This window comes from Lithobates pipiens, unplaced genomic scaffold, assembly GCF_037356315.1.
Source record: "Lithobates pipiens isolate NorthernLeopardFrog02 unplaced genomic scaffold, aLitPip1_a1.2 Scaffold_18, whole genome shotgun sequence".
Taxonomy (NCBI): domain Eukaryota; kingdom Metazoa; phylum Chordata; class Amphibia; order Anura; family Ranidae; genus Lithobates; species Lithobates pipiens.
The window spans coordinates 28499149-28511452 of NW_027507758.1; the positions used below are offsets into that span (position 1 = coordinate 28499149).

Genomic DNA, 12304 nt, shown 5'->3' on the forward strand with positions numbered 1-12304 from the left:
TGAATTACTTTTGGCTTTCAACGGTGAAATATATCCTTGCTGTAGTTTCCAGTTGCTCTAGTTTCCCACTTTGCCTAGAATTGGCCAGAGACCTAAAATTACACCACACTCGACGAAAGATCTTGGGGGAATCAATGATTTGGGTGACGGGAAAAAAGTATCCAGTTTTTTATATTGTTTCCTCTAAGGCAGGGATATGCAATTAGCGGACCTCCTGCTGTTGCAAAACTACAGGTCCCATCATGCCTCTGCCTCTGGGTGTCATGCTTGTGGCTGTCAGATTCTTGCTATGCCTCATGGGAGTTGTAGTTCTGCAACAGCTGGAGGTCCGCTAATTGCATATCCTTGCTCTAAGGCATGTTTGCCTCAGCAGTGTCTGCATGTACCTTCTCCTTCCTACTCTAGAATGGGGTATTGGATTAAAATTCATGGAGGTCCGATCAGTAAAATTTTCTCCCAGGAGAGGTCCAAATCGCATGTATGTATGAAGTCCCCGATACTTCCCATGACAGCCCTCCCACATTTATATCACAATCCCGTTCTTACATTTAGTGTTCCCTGTTGCCCGCAAATCGCAGTCCCCCACTTCACTTCACATCAGTTTCCCCTTCGCATTCGTCTCCACTGCCCCCTCACATCACCCCCCCCCAGCACCCCCCCCAGCACCTCTCTTTCCACTTTGCTGCCCTTTACATCTCCTCCCCACACACACACCCCACCCACGCAGCGCTCCAGCCCCCCTCTCTCCAAAAATGAAGTCAGTCATTACAAATACTGTAGCTGCTGACTTTTAATAATCAGGCACTTACATGTTCACCCCGTGATGTCGGCACCCCACCTAAATTTCCGATTGGCTCTCGGGAGGGAAACAGGGACCCCCCCCCCCCCAAAAAAAATGTGCTAAATATGGCACCAGAGTGGGGGAGGAAGCAAACAAGCAGAGCTTCCACTTTTGAGTGGAACTCTACTTTAACTTGTGCAGCTCCCACTCCCACCCTCCATCCAGTGCTCTAGTGCATCTGCTGGTCGCTGGTAATCGATAATGATGATAATCGGCCACAGCTCCATGAACCCCCGAGCAACTTCTGGAGGAGCCCTGGCATTCCATGGCACCCTGGTTGAAAATGGCTGCTCTGTACTATAAATGAAAGAAAAATAGTGATTTGGAGAGAGAAGCTGGAAACTGGTGCAAAGATCTCCTCGCCAACAAGAGACGGAGTCATTTGGTGTCTCGGCTCTTCTTCCTTTTTTTTTTTAATCTGTCAAACACAGAAATCTGAGTTTTGGGTGGACTGACGCTTTAAGTCACTGAGCGGTTGTACAAGTAATGCATTTTTTTTTTTTTAAATCTGATTAACATGAACATGTTTAGGTTGTTTGTTGCAACTGATAACTTTCATCTACTTTGCCAGATGGTGTTGAAACAGTGGATTCCGGATGGCTGACATGTCAGACTGAGCTTAGATTACGGCTACATTTTTCTGAAAAACAACCTGTTTCTATAACCAAGAAAAAATTTAAAAAGTCTAGGTTTAGGTATGGTGATGGACTGGATTTATCTTTCTTTTAGAGTATAGATTGCTTATGTAAAAAGTATATATCTCGCGCTTACCCACAAAACAACCTATTAATTATATATAAAGGTGCTGCAGCTCATAAGATCTAAATACGCAGACCATACACATAAACACCAAATGAGTGCGCCACCTTCCCATGGTACAAGTACCCCCCCCCTCCCCTCCCCCAGTTAGCAAGCTCTCCCTATGCTTACATATTTATTTTTTATTTTATTTTTTTAGCACTGATCACTGTCTTCGTGTCCCCAAAAAGTGTCAAGAGTTTTAGGTGTCCAATTTGTCTGCCACAATATCGCAGTCCCGCTAGAAGTCGTAAAAATTCTAAAGCCATGTCCCATAGTTTTGTAGACGCTATAACTTTTCCACAAACCAATCAATATATACACCCTTATTGCCATTTTTTTTTTAACCAAAAATATGTAACAATCTATATTGGCCTAAATTGATGAGGAAATTTTTGATTTTTTTTTTTACATTTTTGTGTTGGTTTATGGTTTAAAGCAAAAAGTAAAAAAATGTTATTTTTTTTTTTGTTTGTTTTTTTTATTTTGTTCCTTTTTTTTTTTTTTTTTTTTCGATTACAGCGTCGCATGACCACGCAATTGTTAAAGTAACGCAGTGCCGTATCGCAAAAAATGGCCTGGTCATGAAGGGGGGTAAATCTTCTGGAGCTAAACTAGTTAAAAGATATTAAAGTATCAATGAGTCTCCAGCGTGTGGCAACCTTCCAGGTGGTCAATGGTGAGCAAGCCCCTCTGTGTGGATGTGATGTAAGGTGCTATGAACCAGAAAGTTGACCAGGGGAACGCCAGGAAGAGCCGGCAGAAGCCCCTCCACAGTGGTAATTGTCCATGTACACACCCTGCTGCTTCCTGGTGTTCCCCTGGCCAACTTTCTGGTTCATGGCACCTTACATCACATCCATTCGGAGGGCCTTGCTCACTATTGACCACCTGCAAGGTTGCCACCTGCTGGAGACTCAATACATTTTTTAATGTCTTTTAAAAGTGTGTGCATATTTTCACTTCACCAGTATGTTTTAATAAATGCTACACTTAGTAGTGGTGCTTTTCTCTTTTTTTTTCTCTTTATACTACATTTGGAAATAAGTTGTCCTCTTCAGGAAACTAAGTTTTCCCCTTGACTTTTAATAGTACAGAGTCTCTGTAGTTGGAGAGGTAGGGCTTGCTTCCAAATGTGGGCAGGGCTTGGCACCAAGTTGAACAGAAGCCTAGGCCTTCTGTGCAGCAGTGCCCAAAATTCAGACGCTCTCCAGATTCCTTGGTATAGATGCAGTAATGGTGAACCTTGGCACCCCAGATGTTTTGGAACTACATTTCCCATGATGCTCAACTACACTGCAGAGTGCAGGAGCATCATGGGAAATGTGATTCCAAAACATCTGGGGTGCCAAGGTTCGCCTTCACTGGATTTAGGGGGTTATTAATGATGATCATGGATGTACCTGTTGTTCACTTTAATAACATTTAGATTACATCTGAGCTTAAGCCCTCGTTCACATTGAATGCAGCTTTGAAATCGTGTGACTTCATCTGAAATCGTACAATTTGAAAGCTGCAGGTCAGTGCGACTTGGAAGACATCTGTGCAGCTTCATGCACAGACAGCTATGCAGTTCGCCCCCGAAATGGCCAAAAGTCATGCAGGACCTACTTTTTCAAATCTATGCGGCACCGCAAAATCGGCGTCACACCGATTTGAACAGTGCCATTATTATTATTATTATGCAGTTTGACCTGTCAAATCCTACGACAAGGCGCTCCAATGTGAACGAGGGCTTAATCTTCATATTGATATGCAACTCTGCTTACATTTAATCTGAGAGGATTAAATGAATTGCTTTCTCAAAGCATTCCAAAGAAAGTAAAAAAAAAAAAAAAAAAAAATTCCCAAGACATGAAACTTGCCTTTTTGTGAAAAGTAGTCTGGATCTAGTCTTGAATGCAGGTTTCCCCACATCCAATTCGCATGACAGTAGAGTGTGACCGACTTCCAATGGAGCCGGTTCACACAGCTATCTCTGGGTGTTCTCGGTCCACATTTGGAAAGGGTCTTGTGTGTCTTCTGGTCTAACTCGGGTGCGAATTCAGGCAAAAATGCAGACCTGAATCGGTGCACAGGGATGCCCTGGACCCCCACCCCCGCTGTGAGCTGTGGCTGCAGCATGTGTGGCGGAGCCTCAAACTGAAGTGATATCACTTGCCTGTGCACTTTTCCACTAATCCACTCTTCTAATGTCCTATACCAGCAAGGGTGAAAATTTTGGCAATCCAGATATTTTGAAACTACACTTCCCATGACGCTCATGCACTCTGCAGTGTATTTGAGCTTCATGGGAAGTGTAGTTCCAAAACATCTGGGGTGCCAAGGTTTGATATCACTGTACCTATACCATGCGCATCTGCATCTTGTTTTCTTTTTTGGAGGTAGATGGTTCTGGCTTGGAAAGAGCTGGCTAGTGGACGAATAGAACCAGAGGTAAACATACCACAGCTTGGCGCAACAGGCGGAAGAGGTAGAGAAGCAGAACTATAGGCAAAACATTTTTTCATTTTGGATAGAGTAAGCCAGAGTTATAACCCCTGTCAGATTTTTTTAAAAAATATTTATTTATCCATCTGTGTCCCATTTTAGAGATGTCCCTTCACTTGCTGTCCCATAGCCAAACAGGAAGTGAGAGGAAATCTCTGCAACTTAATCAGTAGTGTTCCCCATTGTAAGATTTCCCTTCTTACTTTTCAGGGGACGACCCAAATTGTGGCATGTTCGTTACTTTCCCTTTCAATGATGATGGTAAACCAGACAAATGGAGGGGGCAAATCTCTCTAGACAGCAATAAAGACTGACAGGGGTTCCAATTCCCCTCCACTTATCCAAAACTAAAAAAAAATAAAAATTAATTTTAGTTAATCTGAGATCACTGAATCTTTGTGGGTATTAGAGACACACGGGTTGATTTACTAAAACTGAATAGTGCAACATCTGGTGGAGCTGCGCACAAAAACTCCTCACGTTTTTGTAAATATTTTATTCTATCTTTTCATGTGACAACACTGAAGAAATTACACTTTACTACAATGTAAAGTAGTGAGTGTACAGCTTGTATAACAGTGTAAATTTGCTGTCCCCTCATAATAATCACACACAGCCATTGATGTCTAAACCACTGGCAACAAAAGTGAGTACACCCCTAAGTGAAAATGTCCAAATTGGGCCCAAGGTGACAAAATTTTGTGTGGCCACCATTATTTTCCAGTACTGCCTTAACCCTCTTGGGCATGGAGTTCACCAGAGCTTTTCAGGTTTTGGGCGGCACAGTGGTGTAGTGGTTAGCACTCTCACCTAGCAATAAGAAGGGTCGCTGGTTCAAATCCCAACCACGACACTACCTGCCTGGAGTTTGCATGTCATCCCTGTGTCTGTGTGGGTTTCCTCCGGGCACTCCGGTTTCTTCCCACAATCCAAAGACATGCAGGTAGGTTAACTGGCTTCTGTCCAAAATTGGCCATCGTATATGAATGGGGACCTTGGATTGTGGGCTCCTTGAGGGTAGGGACTGATGTGAGTATGCAATGTACAGGGATAGGGACAATTGTAGACACTCAGGTTGAACTGGATGGACTGGTGTCTTTATTCAACCTTACTAACTATGAAGCTATGAAGATTTTGAATGGTCATAAATATTTTGGATAAGGAAATGGGTGCATTTAAGGTCTCAAGTTGGGAAGGAGTAACCGTTGGTAGGGAGATTTTATCAAGAAAAGTTTGCACAACTTTTTTGTCTATAGGGTCTGTGGCATACAGGGATGTATAATATTGTAGCATGACTTTGTTGCAAGGATTTATTGGTGCCTGAGGTGTCTCGTAGAGAGGTAATGTGTGGGGCAGTAAGGGCCTTTGCAATGCCTTGCCAGCAATTTGCCTGATTTGTTGCCAAATTTGTGGAGAGTGGCGTCCATATGAGCAGTTTTGTCAGTTTGAGCATGTCTGCCCAGGTGTCAAAGGCTCTCTTTGCTGCCTGCCATTCTGTTCTGTTTTCAGGAGAGTTTCAGGTGAACATTGTGCCAGTTGGAAGCTAGCTGTTTTGTAATTTTCTAGGGTGTGTTTGTTTTTGTTTTTTTGTTTTATGAGGCGGCATATGAAATGATCCGACCTTAGAGGAAGGCCTTGCCAGCTTCCCAAAATAGGTTTGGGTTGTCAGTGTGGGATGAGTTGGCTGAAGACAAGCGTTTCCGTGCCTCTCCCATGTATATTTGGAAGTCAGAGTTGTTGTGGAGATAAGATGGGAAGTGACAAATTCTGGGGTTAAGGTAGAGGTCAGGATTGTCAAGAGTTACTGAAATTGGGGCGTGATCTGATATGTCGTGAATATCTGCTTCAGAGATCATTGGGACAAGACTGTTGGTACAAAAAAGGTAGTCAATTCTGGTGAAGATGTTATGGGGAGTAGAGTAAAAAGTGAATTCCCAGCCCGCTGGGTGGAAGAGTCGCCAAATGTCACGGAAGTGGAGAGAGTCCATTGTAGAGGCAAAGAAGGGTTAAGTTGGAAGGTTTGGGCGTGGATCTGTCGGGTTTAGTGTAGAGTTGAAGTCACCAAAAACTATGATTGATGTGCAGGGTTTTTAGTAACTTGGTGGAGATCTCGCCAAAGAATTGTTTTCTGGGCTATTGGAAGTGTATATATTGGGACATTATGAGATCTCTGTCCCCTAAACGGATATGTGCAATGTGGAAACGACGCTGGCTGTCGGGTTCTACAGACACGACTTCACTTGGGAAGTTTTTGTGAATCAGGAGGAGAACCCCGGCTTTGCGCCCAACAGCATCGGATCCCAGGACAGTGCCCAACCAAAGTTTTTTCATGCAATGAAAGTCGGGGGATGATAGGTGGGACTCCTGAAGTAAAGCAATGTTGGTTTTTAGTCTCTTAAGATGGCAAAGTATTTTAAGTCTCCTGGATGGAGGACCTAAGCCCTTTCACGTTCCAATAGCTGATTCTCATGGGGTGAAAAAAATTGGTCTGCGCGGCTGTCGTCCTCTTCTAAAGATGATGCACAGGAAAGCCTGCAAACAGTTTGCTGAAGTCTAAGGACATGGATTACTGGAACCATGTCCTGTGGTCTGATGAGACCAAGATAAACTTATTTGGTTCATATGGTTTCAATTGTGTGTGGCTTCAGCCAGGTGAGGAGTACAAAGACAAGTGTGTCTGGCCTACAGTCAAGCATGGTGGTGGGAGTGTCATGGTCTGGGGCTGCATGAGTGCTGCCGGCAGTGGGGAGCTACAGTTCATTGAGGGAACCATGAATGCCAACATGTGCTGTGACATACTCAAGCAGAGCATTATCGCCTCCCTTTGGAGACTGGGCTGCAGGGCAGTATGCCAACTCCTCCAAGACGACCACTACCTTGATAAAGAAGCTGAGGGCAAAGGTAATGGACTGGCCAAGCATGTCTCCAGACCTAAACCCTATTGAACATCTGTGGGGCATCCTCAAACAGAAGGTGGAGGAGCGCAAGGTCTCTAACATCCACCAGCTCTGTGATGTCATCTTGGATGAGTGGCAAACTGTGAAGCTCTGGTGAACTCCATGCCCCAGAGCATTAAGGCAGTGCTGGAAAATAATGGCGGCCACACAAATTATTGACACTTTGGGCCCAATTTGGACATTTTTACTTAGGGGTGTACTCACTTTTGTTGCCAGCGGTTAAGACATTAATGGCTGTGTGTTTCGTTATTTTGAGGGGACAGTAAATTTACACTGTTATACAAGCTGTACACTCACTACTTTACATTGTAGCAAAGTGTCATTTCTTCAGTGTTGTCACATTAAAAAGAAAAGATAAAATATTTACAAAAATGTGAGGGGTGTACTCACTTTTGTGAGATACTGTACATGTATATATTCGTAAAATATATAGTAAAGGATTTTATATTGAGTTTTCACAGCTGCTATCTGTTAGAGAGATATGAAATGAAAAGGGGATAATTAACCACTTAATAACCGGCCTATAGCCGATTAACGGCTATAGGTCGGTTTGCTATCTCTGAGAGGCCGTTAATTAACGGCCTCCCGGAGAATCGTTCGTGCGCGCCCCCTGGGGCGCGCACGCCGGAACATCCGTGCTCGCCGAGTTCACGGGACCCGGCGCAACACGGATCGCGGTAAAGGACCAATGGCAGCGGTCCTTTACCACGTGATCGCTCCGTCCAATGACGGAGCGATCACAAATGTAAACAATTCGGCTTGCCGGGTCAAGCTAAGGTCATCAGTCTCCTCTCCTCACACCGATGCAGCGTGAGAGGAGAGGAGAACATTCCAGTGAAACTAAAAAATAACCGTGAGTGCCCAGCAGTGCCCAGCAGTGCCCAAATAGTGCCACAACAGTGCCAGACCAGTGCCATCTATCACCTGTGCCACATCTGTGCCACCTGTGCGACCTGTGCCACCTTTGCCACCTCTGTGCCACCTCTGTGCCACCTCTGTGCCAGCAGAGCCACCCCAGTGCCACCCCAGTGCATACCAGTGCCATACCAGTGCCACACCAGTGCCACACCAGTGCCACCTGTGCCCATCAGTGCCACCTGTGCCCATCAGTGCCACCTGTGCCCATCAGTGCCATCTGTGCCCATCAGTGCTCATCTGCGCCACTGCAGTGCCACATCAGTGCCGTCTGTGCCCACCAGTGCCGCCTGTGCCCACCAGTGCCGCCTGTGCCCACCAGTGCCGCCTGTGCCCACCAGTGCCGCCTGTGTGCTAATCAGTGCCACCAGAGCCACACCAGTGCCACCAAAGTCACTATAGTGCCCATCAGTGCCACCTGCGCCCATCAGTGCCACCTGCGCCCATCAGTGCCACCTGTGCCACTGCAGTGCCCCATCAGTGCCGCCTGTGTCCATCAGTGGCGCCTGTGTCCATCAGTGCCCACCTGTGCCCATCAGTGCCCACCTGTGCCGCCTGTGTCCATCAGTGCCCACCTGTGCCGCCTGTGCCATGACAGTGCTCTGCAGTGCAGCCTCACCAGCCACAAGAATGGCAAAAAAATATTTTACTAGTGAGGAAGCCTACAAGCTTCTAGGAGGTATTAGATGTGTAATTTATGCTCCTAGAACGCCTGAAGTTGCTACTTCAATGTTGGACTTGTGTATGTGGCCAGGCTGTGTAAAAGTCTAACACATGTGGTATCACCGTACTCAGGAGGAGCAGCAGAATGTATTTTGGGGTTTCATTTGTGGAATGTATATGCCGTGTGAGAGAAATAGCCTGGTAAAATGACAATTTGGTGTGAAAAAAAATTAAAATAAAAAAAATCTTTATTTTGCAAAGAATTGTGGGAAAAAATTACAACTTCAAAAAACTAACCGTGCCACGTACTAAATACCTTGGAATGTCTACTTTCCAAAAAGGGGTCATTTGGGGGGTTTTTGTACTTTACTGGCTTGTTAGGGTCTCCAGAAATGAGATAGACTGTCAGTACATCAGCTGTGATCAAATTGATACATTTTCAGTGATTGGCACCATAGCTTGTAGACCCTATAACTTTCACGCAGAATAAATAATATCCACTAATTTGGGTTATTTTTACTAAAGACATTTAGCAGTATACATTTTTGGCCAAATTTATGAAGAAAAATTACTTATTTGCAAAAAATTTTAATAGAAATGAAGAAAAATGCTTTTTTTTACAAAATTTTCGGTATTTTTTCATTAATAGCACAAAAAATAAAAAACGCAGAGGTGATCAAATACCACCAAAAGAAAGCTCTATTTGTGGGAAAAAAAGGACGAAAATTTCAGATGGGTACAGTGTTGCATGACCGAGTAATTGTCATTCAAATTGTGAGAGCACTGAAAGCTGAAAATTGGTCTGGTTATTAAGGGTGTTTAAGTGCCCAGTGGTCAAGTGGTTAATGGACCTATAATGGCAGGTATACACGCACAGGCACTGTTGGATGTTATAGCAAGAAAAATCACATTATTCACTTTTAACTGGAGTTCCCCTTGAAGTAAACTCTCACAGGTTCAGTGCTATACAACATATCCTTTATGTTTCTTACATTTAGGTCCCTGTTATGCTGATGAAAGAAAATTTTAGTTTACGGTTATGGGTTTCTTGCAAGAGATAAAAAAAAAAAAACTGCTAGTTTTTCAGGGTTTAATAAAGAGTAGAAGGTATTTTATGTTGCTGTCTTTGTTTACATATACTGTATGTCTGTACGGACGTCACAACTGATGTCGCTCTGCTTTGTACAATTAGGGTGAAGCTGTCACTGGGCGGCTTTGAAGAAGAGGGCGAAGATGAAGATCAGGATAAGCCCTCCCCTATTTTTCTTCCAAAGATGACTAGCACATTTGAGATCTCTTTAATAAGCAACACAGAATACAAATCTCGGCATTCCCAGCCAGAATGTGGTTATGGTCTCCAACTTGACAGATGGACGGAGTTCAGTATACACACCATGGAGCCAGACAACTTAGAGTTACTCTTTGACTTTTTTGAAGTGAGTGTTTTGTTTATTACATTTTATCTTTATTCAGAAGCAACCACATTTATTGGCTGTTCATGTTGAAGTGTCTTTTTAAAGAGCTCCTAGATTTAAAGGGATTGTAAAGTTAAATTTTTTTTTTTTTTTTTTTTAAATAACAAACATGTTATACTTACCTCCACTGTGCAGCTCATTTTGCACAGAGTGGCCCCGAACCTGCTCTTCTGGGGTCCCTCGGCGGCTGTCTCTGCTTCCTCCCACAGGTACTTCTCACGTTCATGCGAGCTCCCTCGCATGGTGAGAAGCACCTGCGGGCGCGCTCCCGTGATACAGCCGGTGGCTATAGCCGCTCGCTGTATCACACGGCCCCGCCCCCCGGTGCTCCGCGTCAGTGGATGTGATTGACAGCAGCGCGAGCCAATGGCTGCGCTGCTTTCCATCCATCCACTCCAGCCAATCAGCGGCCAGGCTGAGTGGCGAGGAAGGATGGCGGGGGCGAGCGCAGGATTTTCGAGGGGTGAGGTAAGTAAAACAGGGGGCTGGGGGCGCAGGCAGTGTCAGATGTTTTTTCACCTTAATGCATTAAGGTGAAAAAAACGTTTACCTTTACAACCCCTTTAAATTCAAATGCAGTAGGGAGCTCAGCTATAGGGAAATGTCTTTTTCTCATATCCTCTTCCAGGACAGCCTCTGAGATATAGGGCTCCTCCCTCCGGGACGAGCCCTATATCTCAGAGGCTGTCCTGGAAGACTCCTAAAAAAAGAGTTACCGGTAAGTCTAACTCCGGTTTTTCTTTTTGCCTGATAGTCATCTTTGAGTTGCAAATGATAACGAAAGCCCACGCAATGCGAGTGAGGGTCCCCAGTTAGGTCCACCAACCACTTTGGCTGCTGTCAATGCCTGGAGCAACTGGTCTCATTAAGCCCTGGTTTACACTGCTGCAACTTGCAATGCGACTTGTGGCACATAAAGTTGCATGACAAGTGAAAACACATCTGCTGTTCCAATCATTGTGACTCAAGTTGCAGCTACTTTGAAAAAGGTTCCTCCCCTACTTTCATGCGACTGCGATACAACCGAGTGTCCCATACACTCGAATGTTCATGAAAGTTTCACTGCATAGTCGCAGTGGAAACCGGACGACAATGGAGTCGCAGCAGTGAAAACCGAGGCTAATGTCAACTTGTCCTTCAGGATCAAGCCAGCACTGCCCGATCTCATTGCACACATGCAGCAGTTTTTTTTAGACTGAGTTTGTGTCAATGTTGAGAATATGTTCTTTTGACTAGCTACATTCTGTGGCTAAATACCACATATGCTGCAACCCCAATGAAAATAAAATTTTCCAGCTGATCACTTGCTTTTTTTACACTGAATTCAGGAAAGTTGGAAGCAGCTGAATCGTGGTCACACGTGGTTCCACGTTTCAGAGATGCAGTTGAACTGAACTGTGTGGACACATTTACTTATGGTTTTTGAATTTTTATTTTTGCTTTTTCCATTTATATATTATGGACACAGTTCTTTTACTTAGAAAAAAGGGCAAATTGGTGGTGGAGAGGGGAATAAAGTTTAATTCACACTTGTGTGACTTGTCATGCAATTTTGGACATAAAAATCGCATAACAAGTCTTTCCCCATGTTTTGCAATAATAATCATTCATATATGTGCAACTTAAAGTGGTGTATACCCCTTAAGCACATTTCTAGTATGCACTGCTGAAGCAGCCAAGAACCATGTATATCCAGCCTAAGAGGTCACTGTGACTCAAGGCTACAAAAGGTAGTATCGGTGTCGGGAGGCAGAAAGTTGTCAATCCACGGATGACAGACTTTCAAGTATTCACGGATTCTATCCTGCAGAATTGCCTCAGTCTTAGCCCTTGTACACACGATCGGAGATTCCGACGGAATGTGTCCGATCGGAGCGTTTTGTCGGATATTCCGACTGTGTGTGGTATGCATCGGACTATTTCCGTCGGAATATCCGTCGGACCAAGTTTTCCAACTTGCCGGAAATGTTTTCCGACAAAATGCTCCGATCGGACATACTCCGATCATGTGTAGAGAATTCCAATCGGACAAAGTGCCACGCATGCTCAGATCAAATTCCTACATCAAAGCTATTGGCTACTATCCTGAACGTAGTCCCGTCCTAACGAAATAACGTCATCACGTTCTGAACGATCGGATTTTCCGACAACTTTGTCCGACTGTG

General features: G+C 44.4%; 1 protein-coding gene across 3 annotated transcripts in view; it reads left to right on the plus strand.

The window, feature by feature from the left end:
• Nucleotides 1-12304, plus strand: part of GPCPD1 (glycerophosphocholine phosphodiesterase 1) — a 150983-nt gene that overhangs the window by 75689 nt on the left and 62990 nt on the right. For all 3 annotated transcript variants that reach the window (XM_077485504.1, XM_077485505.1, XM_077485506.1), the window contains exons 7-8: nucleotides 1413-1536; nucleotides 9857-10100. In XM_077485504.1, the coding sequence (XP_077341630.1) occupies nucleotides 1413-1536; nucleotides 9857-10100 (368 nt within the window). The remainder of the gene's footprint in view (nucleotides 1-1412; nucleotides 1537-9856; nucleotides 10101-12304) is intronic.